The 21,165-nt window shown below is 39.5% G+C and overlaps 1 protein-coding gene across 4 annotated transcripts in view; it reads right to left on the bottom strand.

The window, feature by feature from the left end:
- GBP4 (guanylate binding protein 4) overlaps positions 1–20,704 on the bottom strand; it is a 56,269-nt gene extending 35,565 nt beyond the window's left edge. The window contains exon 1 of one of the 4 annotated variants that reach the window (XM_005204307.5): positions 20,600–20,704. Coding sequence is in view for 2 of the 4 variants with exons in the window: in XM_059884841.1 (XP_059740824.1) it covers positions 13,187–13,198 (12 nt within the window). In the remaining 2 variants the exon portion in view is untranslated. 4 annotated transcript variants of the gene reach the window in all.
- Between the last annotated feature and the right edge of the window lie 461 nt (positions 20,705–21,165).

The following is a 21,165-nucleotide window of genomic DNA, read 5'->3' as shown; positions in this document are numbered from 1 at the left end:
TCGACTGGATGCCATGATTTTAGTTTTCTGAATGAGTTATGTCAGCTTTTTCACTCTCCTCTTTCACCCTCATGAAGAGACTGTTTAGTTCCTCTTCAATTTCTGCCATTAGAGTGGTATCATCTGCATATCTGAGGCTGTTGATATTTCTCCTGGCAATCTTGATTCCAGCTTGTGATTCATCCAAAACAGCATTTTGCATGATGTACTCTGCATATACATTATTAATAAATAAGCGGGGTGTCAATATAAAGCCTTGTCATCATCCTTTCCCAATTTTGAACCAGTCCATTGTTCCATGTCCAGTTCTAACTGTTGCTTCTTGACTTGAATACTCAAGGTTTCTCAGGAGGCATTTAAGGTGGTCTGATATTCATGTCTCTTGAAGAATTTTCCATGGTTCTTTATGATCCACACAGTCAAAGGCTTTAGCATAGTCAATGAAGCAGAAGTAGATTTTTTATTTTTTTAATTCCCTTGCTTTTTCTATGATCCAACAGATGTTGGCAATTTGATCCCTGGTTCCTCTCCCTTTTCTAAATTTGTACACCTGGAACTTCTTATTTCATGTATGGCTGAAGCCAAGCTTGAAGGGTTTTGAGCATTACCTTGGTAGCATGTGAAATGAGAGAGAGTGGACAATAGTTTGAGCAATCTTTGGCATTGCCCTTCTTTTTCACTGGAATGAAAACTGGCCTTTTCCAGTCCTGGGGCCACTGCTGGGTTTCCAAATTTGCTGATATATTGAGTGCAGCACTTTAATAGCACCACCCTTTGGGATTTGAAATACCTCAGCTGGAATTCCATCTCCTCCATTAGCTTTGTTCGTAGTAATGCTTCCTTAGGCCCACTTGACTTCACACTCCAGGATATCTGACTCTAGGTAAGTGATCACTCCATCGTGGTTACCTAGGACATTAAGTTTTTTTGTGTGTAGGTCTTCTGTGTATTCTTGCCACTTCTTCTTAATCTTTTCTGCTTCTGTTATGTCCTTACTGCTTCTGTCCTTAATTGTCCCCATGTTTGCATAAAATGGTTCTCTCGATATCTCCAATTTTCTTGAAGAGATCTCCAGTCTTTACCATTCTATTGTTTTCCTCTATTTCTTTGCATTGTTCACTTAAGAACGCTTTTTTATTTCTCCTTGTTATTCTCTAAAACTCTGCATTCAGTTGGGTTTATCTTTTCCTTTCTCCCTTGCCTTTCACGTCTTTTCTTTTCTCAGCTATTTGTAAGGCCTCCTCAGACAACCACTTTGCTTTTTGCATTTCTTTTTTTTTGCGGGGGGAGGGGGAGGGATTGTTTTTGTCATTTCCTCCTGTACAGTGTTATGAATCTCTGTCCATAGTTCTTCAGGTATTGTATCAGATCTAATCCTTTGTATCTATTTATCACCTCCAGCGTATAATCAAGGGCTTCCCTCATAGAGCAGTCAGTAAAGAATCTGCCTGCAAAGCAGGAGATCTGCATTCAATTTCTGGGTTGGGAACATCCCCTGGAGAAGGAATTGGCAACCTACTCTAGTATTCTTGCCTGGAGAATAATCCCATGCACAGAGGAGCCTGGCAGACTACAGTCCATAAGATCACAAACCAAAACACTGTATAATCCTAAGGGATTTTATTTAGGTCATACCTAATGGACTAGCAGTTTTCACTACTTTCTTCAATTTAAGCCTTATCTTTTTCAATAAAGAGCTCATGATCTGAGCCACAGCCAGCTCTAGGTCTTGTTTTTGCTGACTGTATAGAGCTCATCCAATATGGGCTGGAAAGAATATATCAGTCTGATTTCAGTATTGACTATCTGGTGATGTCCCTTCACCATGACAACAAGGCTATGATCCATGTAGGTAGTGGGGTCATTAGGAGGATTACATATCTCATAATGCTTACCATACTCTTAAAATTATACAAGCATATAGTCAATCCTATACAATTTTACAATTGTGTGTTTCTGAAGTCTGGGAGGGTAATTTCTGAATGAAAGGGGAGAGTTGGCTTTGGCCTGAGAAAGTGACACTTCCTTCCCTGGTTGCAGCAGTGGGAGGACACAGCCCAAGAGGAAGATGAGCAGGCTGGGAGGCCCAAGCAGTAACAACTGAGAGGGAGAACAGCAACGGGGGAAGAGTCAGGCTGGAGGAGCTGAAAGCTGCCCCGAGATGTCCAAGTACAGGTTCTGGAGTTGGGCTGCCAGGGTTCAAACCTGAGGGTTCAAGTCACTTATTGTCTGTTGAAACCTTGAGAAAGGAACTTACGTGCAAAGCCTCCATTTTCCTACTGGTGTTATAGGAAAAACAGTAATTCCTGCCTGATTTATTACTATACACATGGTAAGATATAAGTTCTCAGAAAGTTTTTAAAACTTTTCCTGCATTAATGTATGACTTCAAGAGTAAATAGGTTGGACAATATGTTATAATGTGTTGGTACATTCTGTAAGTTGCAATTTGCCAAGAAATATAACTTATCTAAAATCTCTCAGTCAGGAAAAAACATGAATTTGCTCAAAAGAATTTCTCTCTAAAATTTCTCCTTCTCTCACTCTCTCTTACTCTTTTTTCTTTTTTTCTACAGTGGATGGGGACCAGAGACAGAGCAGTAAAATGACATTTTACTGCTGTGTTAGGTGAAAATTAATAAAAGGAATCTTCACTCAAATGGAATCAGCAGGCCAGAAAGAAGACCTCTCACACAGTACCACTGGAGATCCCCAAGGAAAAAATCTTCAACAGGAGATTCTCCAGTGAGAGTCCCCAACAGGAAAAAGTATGCCTCACATCTCCTAGAAGAACCCAGGAGTACCCCAGCAACCCAGCCAAGGGAAAAGGGTCATTACCCTGAACTCTCACTTTCCTCCAATGGACTTTCTTTTAAAACAATCCTTTCCAACTTACTAGTTTTCTTTACAAAATAAGACAGAGAAACTTCCTCTTTTTCTTGGTTGAATTTGCCCCATGTCTTTTGCTACAGGTTGCTTGTCCCAAATGACAATTCCCCTGCTATTCCTGAGTAAATCCATTTTTACTTGAAAAATCACTATTTTTAAGGTGAACAGATTTAAGCAACAGGAATAGTAGCATTCACTTCTGAGTCAGAATATTCATAAAGCTTTGTAGGAGACCATAAATTTACCATGTACTTTTTTTTTTTAATTAAAAATATTCTGAGGTTTTCAAACCAAGAAACTTCAAAACTAAATAGAATGAAATAGTGTTACTAGATGGCAGAAAATGATGAACAGTTTCCAATGGTTACTATTCAGTAGAGTTATCTGAAGTGATAGTTAAAAGTACCCCACACTCTGTATTTTCAGCAAGCATCAGAAGTTATAAGAGGCAGTATTTGTACGGGCCAGGTGTTAAAAAAAAAAAAAAAAGCATGGTAAATACACATGAATAGGCTTACAGTTAGTGTTTTTTCATTAAGAATGAGATTGAACTATTTCAAATAATAGTTTTGTATTATTCAAAATATTAAATGTTAAGAAAAAAATAATCCACTGTTAATCTGTTAGGATTTAAATTGTCTGTGGACTACCACTAGTGCCCAGCGGGGTGCAGTCATGATGGAGGGGGCTGGAGGAGGAGACTGCACCCAGGGCTTCTGCGAGCGGGCTGGGAGTTTGGGCCCTCAGTCCTAAAAAGGACTTCAGCCCCTTTTTCTCAGAAAATGAAGCATACTCTCTTCCTTGTCCCATGCCAGATTTTTGCTCCAGCCCTGCTTAGGGGGTTTCCTTGGACAACAAGGAGATCAAACCAGTCAATCTAAAAGAAATTCAATTCTGAATATTGATTGGAAGGACTATTGCTGAAGCTAAAGCTCCAATATTGGCTACCTGATGTGAAGAGCCAACATATTGGAAAAGACCCTGATGCTGGGAAAGATTGAGGGCAGAAGCAGAAGGGGTGAAAGAGGATGAAATGGTTGGATGGCATCATGGACTCAATGGACATGAGTTTGAGCAAACCCCAGGAGGTAGTGGAGGCTGGGGTGCTTCAGCCCATGGGGTCGCAGAGAGTCAGACACCATCTTAGCAGCTGAACAACAGCAACTAGTACATGCTCCAGGAAGAGCAGAGCATCAGGGTGACATGCCTCAAAGCCAACCAACTCTGAGCTGCTTGAGCTACGCTCTGACCCCACGGGGCCATCCTTGCCTCCCCTCCCCCAGGATAGGGCCTGCACTGGGGGATTTTATTGTTGTTATTTAACAGAAGAGTGCTTGGAAGGTCAAGCTTAGGAGCAAACTTACTTGGAGCAGACACTGCAGCTGGGAGTCAAGTCAGCTGCTCCGGATCGCCCCTAGGGCTCATTTTGCTTCTGTCTCCTCTGGATACTGCTCTTATTCAGAAGCTGAAAAGCCAGTTGGTTATTAAAAGTCACCCGGTGTGGGTGGGGTTTATGAGAATCGAAACTGAAAAGACAGAAGGACTTGTATTTTTTTTTCCCTTTCCTGGAGGCAGTAACCTAGATGCCTTCCAGGAAAGCCAGGGAGATAACGGTTCCTCCCTGCCTGGCTGGGTAAACCCAACTTCGTCCCTCCTCCACAGGTGACTTAGGCATTCCTGACCCCACAGTGAATGAGACCCAAATAATGGTAGGATGAGAGTTCAACAGCCTGTCTCTCAGGGGTGTTTTTATGAAAGAAGGGGTTTATTTATTAATTTTTTTTTTCAGTTGAAAAGCCTTTAATTCTTTTATTTTTCTCTTTCCTTTTTAAAAAAGTATTTTCTTTTTAACTCTATGATTTCTTTCTTCACTGGAGAAGAAAATGGCAACCCACTCCAGTGTTCCTGCCTGGAGAACTCCATGGACAGAGGAACCTGTGTATTTAACCCTTGATTTTATAGCCCAGAAATATTCACTGTTTTTTGTTTGCTTGTTTTTTTCCTGCTCTTTTACTAAGGTGGATCCACATTTGGGGTTTGGGGGTTGATTCAGATTTCTTCCATTCTTTTCTATATCCTAAGGTGTTGTACTAACCTACAAGTTAAAAGCTTGACTGCTGCTGTTAGGGAACCAGGTTCTTTTGCCCAAGGAGCCACAAGCCAAAACACTGAGACACCAAGGTTTGCAGCAGAGGCCACCCAGTAAGGAGGCAAGAGAACAAGTCTCAGGTCTGCCTCCCAAGAGGACAGGGACTTAGAATATTAACAGGAGCAAGAAGCAGAATGGTCTTAGGCCTTAGAGAAAGGTGATTGGTGGTAAGGAAAAGTGAGATAATTGGTGTTCTGTGCAAGTTTATCTTGGTTACATGCTTCTTCATGGGACATGTGCAAATACAGAGGATTTGGTGTGAAACAGGTTGGTGAATTTTGGGCTGTGATGACAGTGGATCACCTATGGGACAAAAAGTCTCTTCTGTGCAGATTCTGATGAGCTGTATTGGTTTGACCTGGTATCGACCAGTTTTATTGTGTTACAATAGGAGTTTTCAAACAACCTGTTCCCTTACCTGCTGTTCTGTAAAAGGAGCTCAAGAATTTCACTTAGTCACCAGTTTCTGTTACAGGTCTTTAACCCTGTGAATCAGGGTTTGGTTATCTGCCAGGAGCCAGCACGGGAGTTCCCACCCATGACAAAGGTCATGCGGAGAGGATTTGACATGCAAAGGCGAATCAGAACTCGAGAGGCCCCCTGGACCTGCCCAAGCATCTACCCCAAAACCAAAATCTGTCTGTTTTGCTATTTCACGACTTTCACCAACTCTTCTGACATTAACGGGGGGCTATCCGCGATCACCTTTCTCTGAAGAAAATCAACTTAGAGCTCTAGTTAATAAGTCTCCTGGGCATAATAGGAGTGTTTCAGTTCAAACCCCTCTGATGACTTTCTAGCTTGCCTGACAGGTTTGTTCGGACTCCTGCAGCTACGCATGTGATTGTTCACAGCCTCCCAACCATGAGAGGCACGGGAAGCTTAAGATATATTGTCTTCCCCACCCTCCTCAGCATTTACTTGTAGACTTTTCAATGATGACCGTTCTGACTGGTATGAAGTAGTACCTCATCATAGTTTTGATTTGTGATATTGAGCATCTTTTCTTATGGCTCTTGGCCACCTGTATGTCTTTGGAGAAATGATGTTTAGGTCTTCTCACTTTTATGATTTTGTTTTTTTTTTTTTTTTTTGATGTTGAGCTGCATGTTGGTTGCATAATTTGCAGATATTCTCTCCCATTCTGTAGGTTGTCATTTTGTTTTGTTTATGGTTTCCCTTGCTGTGCAAAAGCTTACAAGTTTGACTAAGTCCCATTTGTTTATTTTTGCTTTTATTTCTTTGGCCTTGGGAAACTGACCTAAGAAAACATTGGTACAATTTTATGTCAGAGTTTTGCCTGTGTTCTTTTCTAGAAGTTTTATAATGTCATGTCTTATTGAAGTCTTTAAGCCATTTTGAGTTTATTTTTGTGTCTAGTAAAAGGGAGAAAAAAAATAAAAGGGAGTGTTCTAACTTCAAAAAATAAAAAAAAAAGATATTCTAACACTGCAGAGCTTCTCAGAGAGTTAAAATTGTTAGAATAGAACTAGTAGAGGATTTCTTTTTTGAGCTAGTGCCTGTTGCCAAGTTTCCATATCTCTTACCTACTGTGTCCCTGGGAGTGTATTGATTAATATAGTTGGTATATAGAAATGTAAGGAGTAGCTTTAATGTTTGTAACCTTGGACCCTTGAGTTAATTCTTTTCTTGTTATAACCCACCACACTTTTGCCCTATAGGCATGCAACTTTATCTAATGCTTTCAGAGGGTGGCGCCTGACTTTAGAATAATCACCTTTAGAGAAAATAAGTTTTCTGATTGACTAACCATTATTCAGAAGAAAGGGTCATAAAATGTTAACAGGCCTCCTGGCCAGAAGATGATGTAAATCACCTAAAGCCTTTGCATATGATAAGTTTTCAGAAAGAAAGCCTGGCTTCCATAAGAGTCAAGGACTGCTGACCTTGCATGACTCCGCACCCCCTCTTATCCTCTATGCACAACTTAAGTTATAAAAGCTACTTTGGAAAATAAAGTTGCGGGCGATGCTCATCAAACTTAGTCTCCCCATGTTGTTCTTTCTTGTTTCCTTTTCTCTCCTTTTCTTCTCTGTTCTTCCTTCAGGATGACTAATTTGGAGCACAGGGGCCCTCTGAGACCATTTATTTGCCCGGGCTTCTAAGACCCACTCGAGAAGGTGCCTAAGGTGGGGCACTTTCCGCGATTTGAGAGGGCGCCTGTGGCCTCCATGGTCAGTGCAATCCTGATGTCCCAGGTTTTATTGGCTTTCTGCGTAAACCAGTTAGTTCAAGCCTCTGTCTCTTTCTCCTTTTATCTATCCTTTCGCCAATGTCATCCTCCCGAGGCAATCCCTGGATCCAACCGGGGCTGGGCACCGGTAGTTATCCCATCTGTACCTAGACGGCAATGAGGAGAAAGGAAGGACAGGCAGAATGTAGTCTCAAAGTTCTATGGCCAAGACTACCCAGGAGCTAGTGCTTTGGCACGTATTCCATATGCAGACTTTTCTAGCTGCAAAATCAGCTAGAACAGTATTAAAATCCTTAGTCAGATTGCCATATGCTTATTTTATAAAATAAAATGATACTGTATTTGGAGCTGCAGAGCGTGTTGTAACTGTAAAGGTATATGTGACAATATCAGGGACAGATTTTTCTAGAATTCTGAGACTACACTGGGTAGATTCAAGACTTAAATCCAATCTGGGAAAATTACTGTGGCCATATAATTCCTGAGCCACCAAGACTGATTTAGGGGGGAGATTAAATACGTGAACTGTGAACTTCCAGATGTTCAAGCTGGTTTTAGAAAAGGCAGAGGAACCAGAGATCAAATTGCCAACATCCGCTGGATCAGCGAAAAAGCAAGAGAGTTCCAGAAAAACATCTATTTCTGCTTTATTGACTAGGGTAAAGCCTTTGACTGTGTGGATCACAATAAACTGTGGAAAATTCTTCAAGAGATGGGAATACCAGACTACCAGACCTGCCTTTTGAGAAACCTGTATGCAGGTCAGGAAGCAACAGTTAGAGCTCGACAGGGAACAACAGACTGGTCCAAAATAGGAAAGGAGTATGTCAAGGCTGAATATTGTCATCCTGTTTATTTAACTTATATGCAGAGTACATCATGAGAAACGCTGGACTGGAAGAAGCACAAGCTGGAATCAAGATTGCTGGAAGAAATATCAATAACCTCAGATATGCAGATGACACCACCTTTATGGCAGAAAGTGAAGAGGAACTAAAAAGCCTCTTGATGAAAGTGAAAGAGGAGAGTGAAAAAGTTGGCTTAAAGCTCAACATTCAGAAAACGAAGATCATGACATCTGGTCCCATCACTTCATGGGAAATAGATGCGGAAACAGTGGAAACACTGTCAGACTTTATCTTTTTGGTCTCCAAAATCACTGCAGATGGTGACTGCAGCTTGAAATTAAAAGACACTTACTCCTTGGAAGAAAAGTTATGACCAACCTAGATAGCATATTCAAAAGCAGAGACATTACTTTGCCAACAAAGGTCTGTTTAGTCAAGGCTATGGTTTTTCCTGTGGTCATGTATGGATGCGAGAGTTGGACTGTGAAGAAAGCTGAGCACCAAAGAATTGATGCTTTTGAACTGTGGTGTTGGAGAAGACTCTTGAGAGTCCCTTGGACTGCAAGGAGATCCAACCAGTTCATTCTGACAGAGATCAGTCCTGGGTGTTCTTTGGAAGGACCGATGCTAAAACTGAAACTCCAGTACTTTGGCCACCTCATGAGAAGAGTTGTCTCAATGGAAAAGACTCTGATGCTGGGAGGGATTGGGGGCAGGAGGAAAAGGGGATGACAGAGGATGAGATGGCTCAATGGCATCACCGACTTGATGGACGTGAGTTTAAGTGAACTCCAGGAGATGGTGATGGACAGGGAGGCCTGGCATGCTGCTATTCATTGGGTCACAAAGAGTCGGACATGACTGAGTGACTGAACTGAACTGAGGCATATGACCTAAAATAGATAAAATTAATCATTTCTCAGTTACATGGATCCAAGAAAAAAATTTTTTTTTTGCTCTTGCTCTTGTTCTGTTTCTCTGAATCTCTTCTCTTGTTTTCATCAACTTTTTGTTGTTGTCAGTGAGGGTATAAAGATTTGTGTTTCTAGATGAAGACTGTAAGCCACTCAGATATGTTTGGCTCTGGAACGTGATATATACTATTACCAATGTATCTACAAGTGTTATATGAAAACAGACTATAGTGTGTGAGAGTAATACATATAGCAGCATATAAAAATAGATTTTAAGAGCAAAAATGCCTGTCTATAGGCATGCAGAAATTTGAAGACAATTTCAGCTTTATAGAAGACATAATATTGTTGTATATGTATGTACCTTGTGGCTCAGCTGGTAAAGAATCCACCTGCAATGTGGGAGACCTGGGTTTGATCCCTGGGTTGGGAAGATCCCCTGGAGAAGGGAAAGGCTACCCACTTCAGTATTCTGGCCTGGAGAATTCCATGGACTATACAGTCCATGGGATCACAAAGAGTCGGACACGACTAAATGACTTTCACTTTCACTTTATAATATGGCTTCCAACAAATTGAGAAATGGCAGAACTGAAAGAATAGGGAAAGTCACAATTTTTTAGGACACACTTATCCCACTTCAGAGATTAATTAATAGAACGAACACACAAAATCAGTAATGATGTTGAAGACTTGAAGTGAAGTGAAGTGTTAGTCACTCAGTCATGTCTGACTCTTTGCAACTCCATGGACTGTAATTCATCAGGCTCCTCTGTCCATGGAATTCTCCATCAAGAGTACTGGTGTGGGTTACCACTTTATTCTCCAGGGGAATATTCTTGACCCATATCTCCTGCATTGTAGGCAAATTTTTTAACATCTGAGCCACCAGAGAAGCCCAAAGCTTTGAAGAGGATAATTAGCAAATTGAATAAATATTTAGTATGCTTATAATTGTGATCAAACACTGTAGAAAACATTTTTTCAGGTTAACAAATTAAAGTTAAGCAGAGTATACCAATTTACCATAATATTATGTTAAAAAAATATTCCCTGGTGGCTCAGATGTTAAAGAATCTGCCTGAAATGCAGGAGACCCAGGTCCAATCCCTGGGCTGAAAAGATCCCCTGGAGAAGGGAATCGCTACCCATTCCACTATTCTTGCCTGGAGAATCCCATGGACAAAGGAGCCTGGTAGGCTATAGTCCATGAGGTTGCAAAGAGCTGGACACGACTGAGCAACTAACACTTTCACTTTTCAATGTTATAAAACAGTGACAAAAAGATAACTGAAGATTCTTATATTTTTATGTTATAATTCTAAATAATCTATACACCACAAAGAATTTTATTTTGAAAAATAGAAAATATTTTTAAATGAGCAATACTGATAATACTATATTTCAGACTTCAAGATGCAGTTAAATCACTAATTTCAGTGAAATTCATATCCTCAGGCCATAAACTAGTAAAGAATTAAAGTAGAAAACAAGCTAAATATCAATCTCTTCAAGTGATCCAAATGCAGAAATAGTAGAAGAAACCAAAATAAAAGCAAAACAGACTTAGTGAAGTAGAAAACCACTATATAATAAGAGAGTCAAAGCAACCAAAATGTTTGTAAAATTGGTAGTTTATGAAATTGGTAAACTTAGAGTGACTAATCAAGAGAAATGAGATCCATGTTCCAAACTACTAAGAATCCAAAATGTCTCAAGAGAACATTGCTCCAATCTGAAAAGAAAAAAAAGGCCAAATAATCTATAAAATCATTCTTTTAAAAACCTATCCCAAGTTAGGTCACAAAGCAAGAAGATAGAATTTCAAAGAGTTGCAATCCCTTTTGAGAAGATGAGCCACATAAACAAGTTATCTTTTATCTGATTACAGATATTAGAATAACAAAAATTTTAATAAACTTCCTGCATATTGCACAATGGCCAGAATCCCCAATAAAACTTGACATAAGAGAAATTCACACATACTCATATAAAATCTTCCATTGGCCATCAGGTATCATAAGAAATAGTAGCTGCAGGGCAGGAGATATGCAATAACCTTTGTTGGGCAGACTGACTGAGTTTTTCAAGGTTTTAGGTGCAACAGATTTACCTGGAAAACCTAAGAATATGCAGGCATTCAACAAAGCCTTGCAGTAAGTAAATAAACAACAACAAAACAAAAACAGCAGTCTACCATTGGAATAGGTCAAGAGCACAGAGACTGCCCACAAGACAAGTATGCAGGGTCTGCTAAAGGTTGAGGATGGAAGAGGAAAACTAAAAGAGTCTTCTGGTGCTTCAGGTCTTCCACTACAAATAGTAGAATTCCACTGGAGGAATGTGAAGCTTGTGGTGGACTTGATGTAGTGTAGCAACAACAAAACTCAGCACAGATGTATTACTACACTGAATAAATGCCCCCCACAATCATCCTAACCAAAATAGAGGTTGTGCTATTTTTCAACTATAAATCTTATTATCTCAATATCCACTTTTTTTTACAGTGCTAAGCATATAATAAAAATGGAGTCAAGCAAAAACAAGAAACAAACAAAAACAAACAAACAAAAAAACCCAAGTTAAAACTATGCATCATAATGAGATAAAACAAAGAACAGAAACAATATCAGAAATAAACCTAATGTGGAACAATCGGGGCCTTTGAAATCACTATTACTATGTTGAAAAATCTCCTGGAAAGGTGAATAACACACATGAACACATTAAAATTTTTTAAAGACTGCATGCTATTAACAGAGTTAAATGGAAATCCTATAAAAGTAAAGCACAATATCAGTGACTAAGAATTCTTTTAAAGGAATTAACAGAAAATATGTGAACAAATTGGTGGAAAGAACCATACAATCTGAGATAGATCAATAGTCATTAACCACATGGAAACACAGAAATAGAGAGAAAAAAATATTCTGAGCCTTCAATAGTTTAGGATATCCCCCAGTACAATGACAAAAGGTTTCCGTGCACATAACTGGAAAAATAAAAATAGAAGAAGTAAAGAAAGAGGCAGGAAAAATACTTGAAGAGAAAATTTCCCAAAATTAATAAAAGAGACAAATGACCAATCAAAGGTTCACAGAGCCCCAAACAAAACAAATATAAGATAAATACGGCCTTGCACCCCACAGACTAGTAATAAAAGCCTATTATGAACAGAAAATCTTAGAGACAAGCAGTGAAAAAAGAAACATTGCATACAAAAGAGCAAAAACTAGGCTTGGAAAGAAACATTGCTGGAAATTACATAAGCTAGGAGAAAGTGGAATAACATCTCTTTTAAAGTGTTGAATGAAAAATGTCAACCAGAATAATCTACAGAGTAACAATGCCTTTAAAGTGAATGCAAAAGGTTTTTAAACTATAGCGTTTGTTATGTACCCTATTGGTGGGAATGTAAATTGATGGAGCGACTATGAAAAACAGTATGAAAGTTCCTCAAAAGACTAAAAATATAACCTCCATAGCAAGGGTGTGGTATGGGCATGGTACGTGGTATGAATTTATGTAAGCATTACACTCATTCATGATTGTTCTGGGCTCATGAACTAATCACTTCCTAAAGGCCCCACCACCAAAACCAGCACATTGGGAATAAGTTTTTCAACATATGATATTTGAGGAGAAGTACTGATTTTGATGGTAGTATAAAATGATATCCAATCAGTCTATTCTGAAGAAGATCAGCCCTGGGATTTCTTTGGAAGGAATGACGCTAAAGCTGAAAGTCCAGTACTTTGGCCACCTCATGCAAAGAGTTGACTCGTTGGAAAAGACTCTGATGCTGGGAGGGATTGGGGGCAGGAGGAGAAGGGGACAACAGAGGATGAGATGGCTGGATGGCATCACTGACTCGATGGACGTGAGTCTGAGTGAACTCCAAGACATGGTGATGGACAGAGAGGCCTGGCGTGCTGCGCGATTCATGGGGTCGCAAAGAGTCGGACACGACTGAGCTACTGAACTGAACCAAACTGATAAAAGTTCTCTAGGGCAGGCAGGGGTCCCAACTCCCCTCACCCCCTGCTGCAGACTGGTACTGGTCAATGCCTGTTAGGAACTTTTCACAGCAGGAAGTGAGCTGCAGGGCAAGAAAGGGAAGTTTCATGTGCCACTCCCCATCACTAGTATCGCCACTTGAACTATCCTTTACCTCCACTCCCATTGTCTTCCATAAGACCAGTCCCTGAATCCAAGACGTTTGAGGACCACTCTTCTAGGGAAACCAAAAGATAGCAAAGAGACAAAAACATTAACAGTAAGGAAATTTTATTTCCTGACACAGCAGCTAAAACAAGTGGTAAACACAATCTAACCTGTTGACCGTTAACATAAAACCTCACACTATAGACATATTTACCTCAGGTCCTTCAAAATATTAAACTATGCCAGCTTTCAACAAAAAATTACTAGACATGCTAAAAGGCATAAAAGCAGTCTGAAGCATCAAATCAAGTATCAGAACCAGACTCAGACAAGGCAATTTGCAAATAATTGGAAATTATCAGACAGCTAAATTTAAAATTACTGTGATTAATATGCTAAGAAATCTAATGGAGAAGAGGAAAACGTGAATGAACAAGTGAGTAATGTAGGGAGAGAAATGGAAATTCCCACAATTGTAAGGAGATACAAGAAACTAAAAACAGGCTGACAGAATGAAGATTGTCTTTGGTGGGTTCATCAGTAGACTGAACATGATTGGGACGGACTCAGTGAATTTGGAGGTGTGTCAATAAAAACTTCTCAAATTGAAAAGCACATCATATTTAACTACAGAAAATCAAAGGCAAAGAGAAAATCTTGAAATAAGCCAAAGAGATTTTATTTTACTCATAGAAGCACTAGGGTAAGAATTATATCAGACGTCTCCTTTGAAAGCATACAAGCAAGAAGAGAATGGAGTGAAATAATCAAAATCTTGAAAGAAATAGCAGCACCAAATTAGAATTCTGTGTCTACTGAAATGATTCTTCTGAGTGAAGGAGAAATAAGTACTTCCTCAGACAAACAAAAATTGAGGGAATCTCTCACCAGGAACCCTGATTTGTAAGAAATGTTTAAAGTTCTTCAGAGGAGGAAAATGATATATCAGAAATTTGGATCTACATAAAGACTGGAAGAGCACTGAAGGAGGAATAAATGGCAAGAAAATAAAAATATATTTCTCTTATTCTAAGTTGATCTAACATACAACAATTTACTAAAACAATAATAGCACCAACGTATTTGAAGATTGAAGAGTATGTATGAGTGAAATGAATTATAGCAATGATACAAAAGACCAGAGAGAAGAATTAGGAATATTTTGTCATTTTAAGGTGCTTGTGCTATTGGTGATGTGGTATAGTGTTATTTGACACTGAACATGGATTGGTTAGAAATGTATATTGCAATTTCTAGGGCAAACAGTTTAAAACAATTTTTTAAAGGGTATAATTGCTATGCTAAGAAAGGATAGAAAATAGAATCATATAAAATGCATAATTAAAACCAAAAGTTAGAAAAGGAGTGAAAGATAAAATAGTGACAAAGATATGGGCAATGAATAGTGAAAAGTATAAAGTCAGGTGGATATTAATCCTACTTTATCAGTAATCAATTTCAATATCAATAGTCTAAATACACCAGTTAAAAGAAAGAGACTGTCATAGTGGATTAAAAACACAAAACTCAATTATCTGTTGTGTACAAGAAAACCACTTTCGGATTCACTGGTTTGAGAGCAAGTGTTTTTTGTTTGTTTTAATTTTTTTTTTTTTTTTTTACTTTACAATATTGTATTGGTTTTGCCATACATCAACATGCATCCACCACCTGTGTACACGTGTACCACATACTGAACCCCCCTCCCACCTCCCTCCCTATACCATCCCTCCAGGTCATCCCAGTGCACCAGCCCTAAGCTTCCTGTATCCTGCATCAAACCTGGACTGGCGATTTGTTTCTTATATGATATTATACATGTTTTAATGCCATTCTCCCAAATCATCCACCCCTCCCTCTCACACAGAGTCCAAAAGACTGTTCTATACATCTGTTTCTCTTTTGCTGTCTCACATACAGGGTTGTCATTACCATCTTTCTAAATTCCATATATATGCGTTAGTATACTATATTGGTATTTTTCTTTCTGGCTTACTTCACTCTGTATAATAGGTTCCAGTTTCATCCATCTCATTAGAACTGATTCAAATGTATTCTTTTTAATGGCTGAGTAATACTCCATTGTGTATATGTACCACAGCTTTCTTATCCATGCATCTGCTGATGGACATCTAGGTTGCTTCCATATCCTGGCTATTATAAACAGTGCTGCGATGAACATTGGGGTACACATGTCTCTTTCCCTTCTGGTTTCCTCAGGGTGTAGGCCCAACAGTGGGATTGCTGAGTCATGTGGCAGTTCTATTTCCAGTTTTTTAAGGAATCTCCACACTGTTCTCCATAGTGGCTGTACTAGTTTGCATTCCCACAAATAGTGTAAGAGGATTCCCTTTTCTCCACAACCTCTCCAGCGTTTATTGCTTGTAGACTTTGGGATCGCAGCCATTCCGACTGGCGTGAAATGGTACCTCATTGTGGTTTTGATTTGCATTTCCCTGATAATGAGTGATGTTGAGCATCTTTTCACATGTTTGTTAGCCATCTGTATGTCTTCTTTGGAAAAATGTCTATTTAGTTCTTTGGCCCATTTTTTGACTGGGCCGTTTATTTTTCTGAAATTGCACTGAAGGAGTTATTTGTATGTTTTTGAGATTAGTTGCTTGTCAGGTGCTTCATTTGCTATTATTTTCTCCCATTATGAAGGCTGCCTTTTCATCTTGTTTATAGTTTCTTTTGTTGTGAAGAAGCTTTTAATTTTAATTAGATCCCATTTGTTTATTTTTGCTTTTGTTTCTAATATTCTGGGAGGTGGGTCATAGAGGATCCTGCTGTGAAGTATGTCAGAGAGTGTTTTGCCTATATTGTCCTCTAAGATTTTTATAGTTTCTGGTCTTATGTTTAGATCTTTAATCCATTTTGAGTTTATTTTTGTGTATGGTGTTAGAAAGTGTTCTAGTTTCATTCTTTTACAAGTGGTTGACCAGTTTTCCCAGCACCACTTGTTAAAGAGATTATCTTTTCTCCACTGTATATTCTTGCCTCCTTTGTCAAAGATAAGGTGTCCATAGGTGTGTGGGTTTATTAATTTCATGACTGCAGTCACTATCTGCAGTGATTTTAGAGCCCATGAAAATAAAATCTGTCACTGCTTCGACTGGATGCCATGGTCTTAGTTTTCTGAATGTTGAGTTTTAAGTCAGCTTTTTCACTCTCCTCTTTCTCCCTCATGAAAAACTCTTTAGTTCCTCTTCAATTTCTGCCATTAGAGTAGTATCGTCTGCATATCTGAGCTTGTTGATATTTCTCCTAGCCATCTTGATTCCAGCTTGTGATTCATTCAAACCAGCATTTTTCATCATCTACTCTGCATGTACATTATTAATAAATAAGCAGGATGTCAGTATAAAGCCTTGTCATCATCCTTTCCCAATTTTGAAACAGTCCATTGTTCCATGTCCAGTTCTAATTGTTGCTTCTTTACTTGCATACAGGTTTCTCAGGAGGTATTTAAGGTGGTCTGATATTCATGTCTCCTGCAGATTTTTACACAGTTTTTTATGATCCACACAGTTAAAGGCTTTAGCATAGTCAATGAAGCAGAAGTAGATTTTTTTGTTTTTGTTTTGGAATTCCCATGGTTTTTCTATGATCCAACAGATGTTGGCAATTTGATCCCTGGTTCCTCTCCCTTTTCTAAATCCAGTTTGTACATCTGGAAGTTCTCATTTCATGTATGGCTGAAGCCAAGCTTGAAGGATTTTGAGCATTTCCTTGCTAGCATGTGAAATGAGGGAGACTGGACAGTAGTTTGAGCATTCTTTGTCATTGCCCTTCTTTTGGATTGGAATGAAAACTGACCTTTTCCAGTCCTGGGGCCACTGCTGGGTTTCCATATTTGCTGATATATTGAGTGCAGCACTTTAATAGCACCACCCTTTAGGATTTGAAATAGCTCAGCTGGAATTCCACCTCCTCCACTAGCTTTGTTCATAGTAATGCTTCCTAAGGTGCACTTGACTTCACACTCCAGGATATCTGATGCTAGGTGAGTGATCACTCCATCGTGGTTATCTAGGACATTAAGTTTTTGTGTGTGTAGGTCTTCTGTGTATTCTTGCCACCTCTTCTTAATCTCTTCTGCTTCTGTTACTGTTTCTATCCTTAATTGTGCCCATGTTTGCATGAAATGGTTCTCTCGATATCTCCAGTTTTCTTGAGGACATCTCCAGTCTTTACCATTCTATTGTTTTCCTCTATTTCTTTGCATTGTTCACTTAAGAAGGCCTTTTTATTTCTCCTTGTTATTCTCTGAAACTCTGCATTCAGTTGGGTTTATCTTTTCCTTTCTCCCTTGCCTTTCACGTCTTTTCTTTTCGCAGCTACATGTAAGGCCTCCTAAGACAACCACTTTGCTTTCTTGCCTTTCTTTTTTTTTTTTTTTTTTGCAGGGGAGAGGATTGTTTTCATCATTGCCTCTTGTACAATGTTATGAATCTCTGTCCATAGTTCTTCAGGTACTCTATCAGATCTAATCTTTTGAATCTATTTATCACCTCCAGTGTATAATCAAGGGCTTCCCTTGTAGCACAGTCAGTAAAGAATCTGCCTGCAATGCAGGAGATCTGCATTCAATTTCTGGGTTGGGAACATCCCCTGGAGAAGGAATTGGCAACCCACTCTAGTTTTCGTGCCTGGAGAATAATCCCATGCACAGAGGAGCCTGGCAGGCTACAGTCCATAGGGTCACAAACCAAACCAGTCTCCTAAGGGGATATATTTAGGTCATACCTAATGGACTAGCAGTTTTCACTACTTTCTTCAATTTAAGCCTTAACTTTTTCAATGAAGATCTCATTATCTGAGCCACAGTCAGCTCTAGGTCTTGTTTTTGCTGACTGTATAGAGATCCACCAATCTGGGCTGCATAGAATATATCAGTCTGATTTCAGTATTGACTATCTGGTGATGTCCCTTCACCATGAAAAGGCTGTGATCCACATAGGTATTGGGGTCATTAGGAGGATTACATATGTCATAATGCTTACCATACTCTTCAAGTTATACAAGCACATAGTCAATCCTATTTAATTTTACAACTGTGTGTCTCTGAAGACTGGGAGGGTAATTTCTGAATGAAAGGGGAGAGTTGGCTTTGGCCTGAGAAAGTAACACTTCCTTCCCTGGTTGCAGCAGTGGGAGGACACAACCCAAGAGGAAGATGAGCAGGCTGGGAGGCCCAAGCAGTAACAACTGAGAGGGAGAACAGCAATGGGGGAAGAGTCAGGCTGGAGGAGCTGAAAGCTGCCCCGAGATGTCCAAGTACAAGTTCTGAAGTTGGGCTGCCAGGGTTCAAACCTGAGGGTTCAAGTCACTTATTGTCTGTTGAAACCTTGAGAAAGGAACTTACGTGCAAAGCCTCCATTTTCTTACCAGTGTTATAAGAAAAACAGTAATTCCTGCCTGATTCATTACTATACAGATGGTAAGATATAAGTTCTCAGAAAGTTTTTAAAACTTTTCCTGCATTAATGTATGACTTCAACAGTAAATAAGTTGGACAATATGTTATAATGTGTTGGTGCATTGTGTAAGTTGCAATTTGCCAAGAAATATAAGTTATCTAAAATCTCTCAGTCAGGAAAAAACATGAATTTGCTCAAAAGAATTCCTCTCTGAAAATTCTTCTTCTCTCACTCTCTCTTACTCTTTTTTTTTCTTCCTACAGTGGATGGGGAGCAGAGACAGAGCAGTAAAATGACCTTTTACAGCTGTGTTAGGTGAAAATTAATAAAAGGAAACTTCACTCAAATGGAATCAGCAGGCCAGAAAGAAGAGCTCTCACACAGTACCACTGGAGATCAGTTATGAGAATTGACAATCACAAATCCCAAGGAAAAACTCTTCAACAGGAGATTCTCCAGTGAGAGGCCCCAACAGGAAAAAGTATGCCTCAGATCTCCTAGAAGAACCCAGGAGTACCTCAGCAACCTAGCCAAGGAAAAAGGGTCATTACCTTGAACTCTCCCTTTTCTCCAATGGACTTTCTTTTAAAACAATCCTTTCCAACTTACTACTCTTGTCTATAAAATAAGACAGAGGAACTTCCTCTTTTTCTTGGTTGAATTTGCCCCATGTCTTTTGCTACAGCTTGCTTGTCCCAAATGACAATTCCCCTGCAATTCCTGAGTAAACCCATTTTTACTTGAAAAATCACTATTTTTAAGGTGAACAGTTTTAAGCAACAGGAATAGTAGCATTCACTTCTGAGTCAAAATATTCATAAAGCTTTGGTAGGAGTCCATGAGTTTACAGTGTATTTTTTTTTAATTAAAAATATTCTGAGGTTTCCAAACCAAGAAACTTCAAAATTAAATAACTAGAATGAAATAGGGTTACTAGGTGGCAGAAGATGATGAACAGTTTCCAATGGTTACTATTAAGTAGAGTTATTTGAAGTGATAGTTAAAAGTACCCCACACTCTGTATTTTCAGCAAGCATCAGAAGTTATAAATGGAAGTATTTGTATTGACCAGGTATTAAAAAAAAAAAAAAAAAAGCATGGTAAATAAACACAAATAGGCTTACAGTTAGTATTTTTTCATTAAGAATGAGATTGAATTATTTCAAATAATAATTTTGTATTATTCAGAATATTGAATGTTAAGAAAAAAAAATCCACTGTTAATCTGTTAGGATTTAAACTGTCTGTGGACTACCACAAGTGCCCAGCGGGATGCAGTCATGATGGAGGGGGTTGGAGGAGGAGACTGCACCCAGGGCTTCTGCGAGGGGGCTGGGAATTTGGCCCCTCAGTCCTAAAAAGGACTTCAGCCCCTTTTTCTCAGAAGATGAAGCATACTCTCCTCCTTGTCCCATGCCGGACTTTTTGCTCCAGCCCTGCTTAGGTCGTTCCCTTGGACAACAAGGAGATCAAACCAGTCAATCCTAAAGGAATTCAATTCTGAATATTCATTGGAAGGACTTCATTGGAATTCATTCATTCATTCACAGTTGCTGAAGCTAAAGTTCCAATATTGGCTACCTGATATGAAGAGCCAACATATTGGAAAAGACCCTGGTGCTGGGAAAGATTGAGGGCCGAAACAGAAGGGGTGAAAGAGGATGAAATGATTGGATGGCATCATGGACTAAATGGACATGAGTTTGAGCAAACCCCAGGAAGTAGTGGAGGCTGGGGTGCTGCAGCCCATGGGGTCGCAAAGAGTCGGACACCATCTTAGCAGCTGAACAGCAGCAACTGCTACATGCTCCAAGAGGAGCAGAGCATCAGGGTGACATGCCTCAAAGCCAACCCACTCTGAGCTGCTTGAGCTATGCTCTGACCCCACAGGGCCATCCTCACCTCCCCTCCCCCAGGATAGGGCCTGCACTGGGGGATTTTATTGTCGTTATTTGAAAGAAGAGTGCTTGGAAGGTCAAGTTTAGGAGCAAACTTACTTGGAATAGATACTGCAGCTGGGAGTCAAGTCAGCTGCTCTGGATCGCCCCTAGGGCTCCTCTTGCTTCTGGCTCCTTTGGATACTGCTCTTATATTCAGCAGCTGAAAAGCCAGTTGGTTATTAAAAGTCACCCGGTGTGGGTGGGGTTTAAGAGAATCGAAATTGAAAGGACAGAAGGACTTCTATTTTTTTTTTTCCCCTTTCCTGGAGGCAGTAACCTAGATGCCTTCCAGGAAAGCCAGGGAGATAAGGGTTCCTCCCTGCCTGGCTGAGTAAACTCAACTTCGTCCCTCCTCCACAGGTGACTTAGGCATTCCTGACCCCACAGTGAATGAGACCCAAATAATGGTAGGATGAGAGTTCAACAGCCTGTCTCTCAGGAGTGTTTTTGTGAAAGAAGGGATTTTTTAATTAATTTTTCTTCAGTTGAAAAGCCCTTTAATTAGTTTATTTTTCTCTTTCCTTTTTTAAAAAAGTATTTTCTTTTTAACTCGGTGATTTCTTTCTTTACTGGAGAAGGAAATGGTAACCCACTGCAGTGTTCCTGCCTGGAGAATTCCATGG

The sequence above is a fragment of the Bos taurus genome, chromosome 3 (genome assembly GCF_002263795.3).
Source record: "Bos taurus isolate L1 Dominette 01449 registration number 42190680 breed Hereford chromosome 3, ARS-UCD2.0, whole genome shotgun sequence".
NCBI lineage: Eukaryota > Metazoa > Chordata > Mammalia > Artiodactyla > Bovidae > Bos > Bos taurus.
The sequence above is the reverse complement of the archived record's forward strand: the minus strand, read 5'-3'. Positions and strand labels throughout refer to the sequence as shown.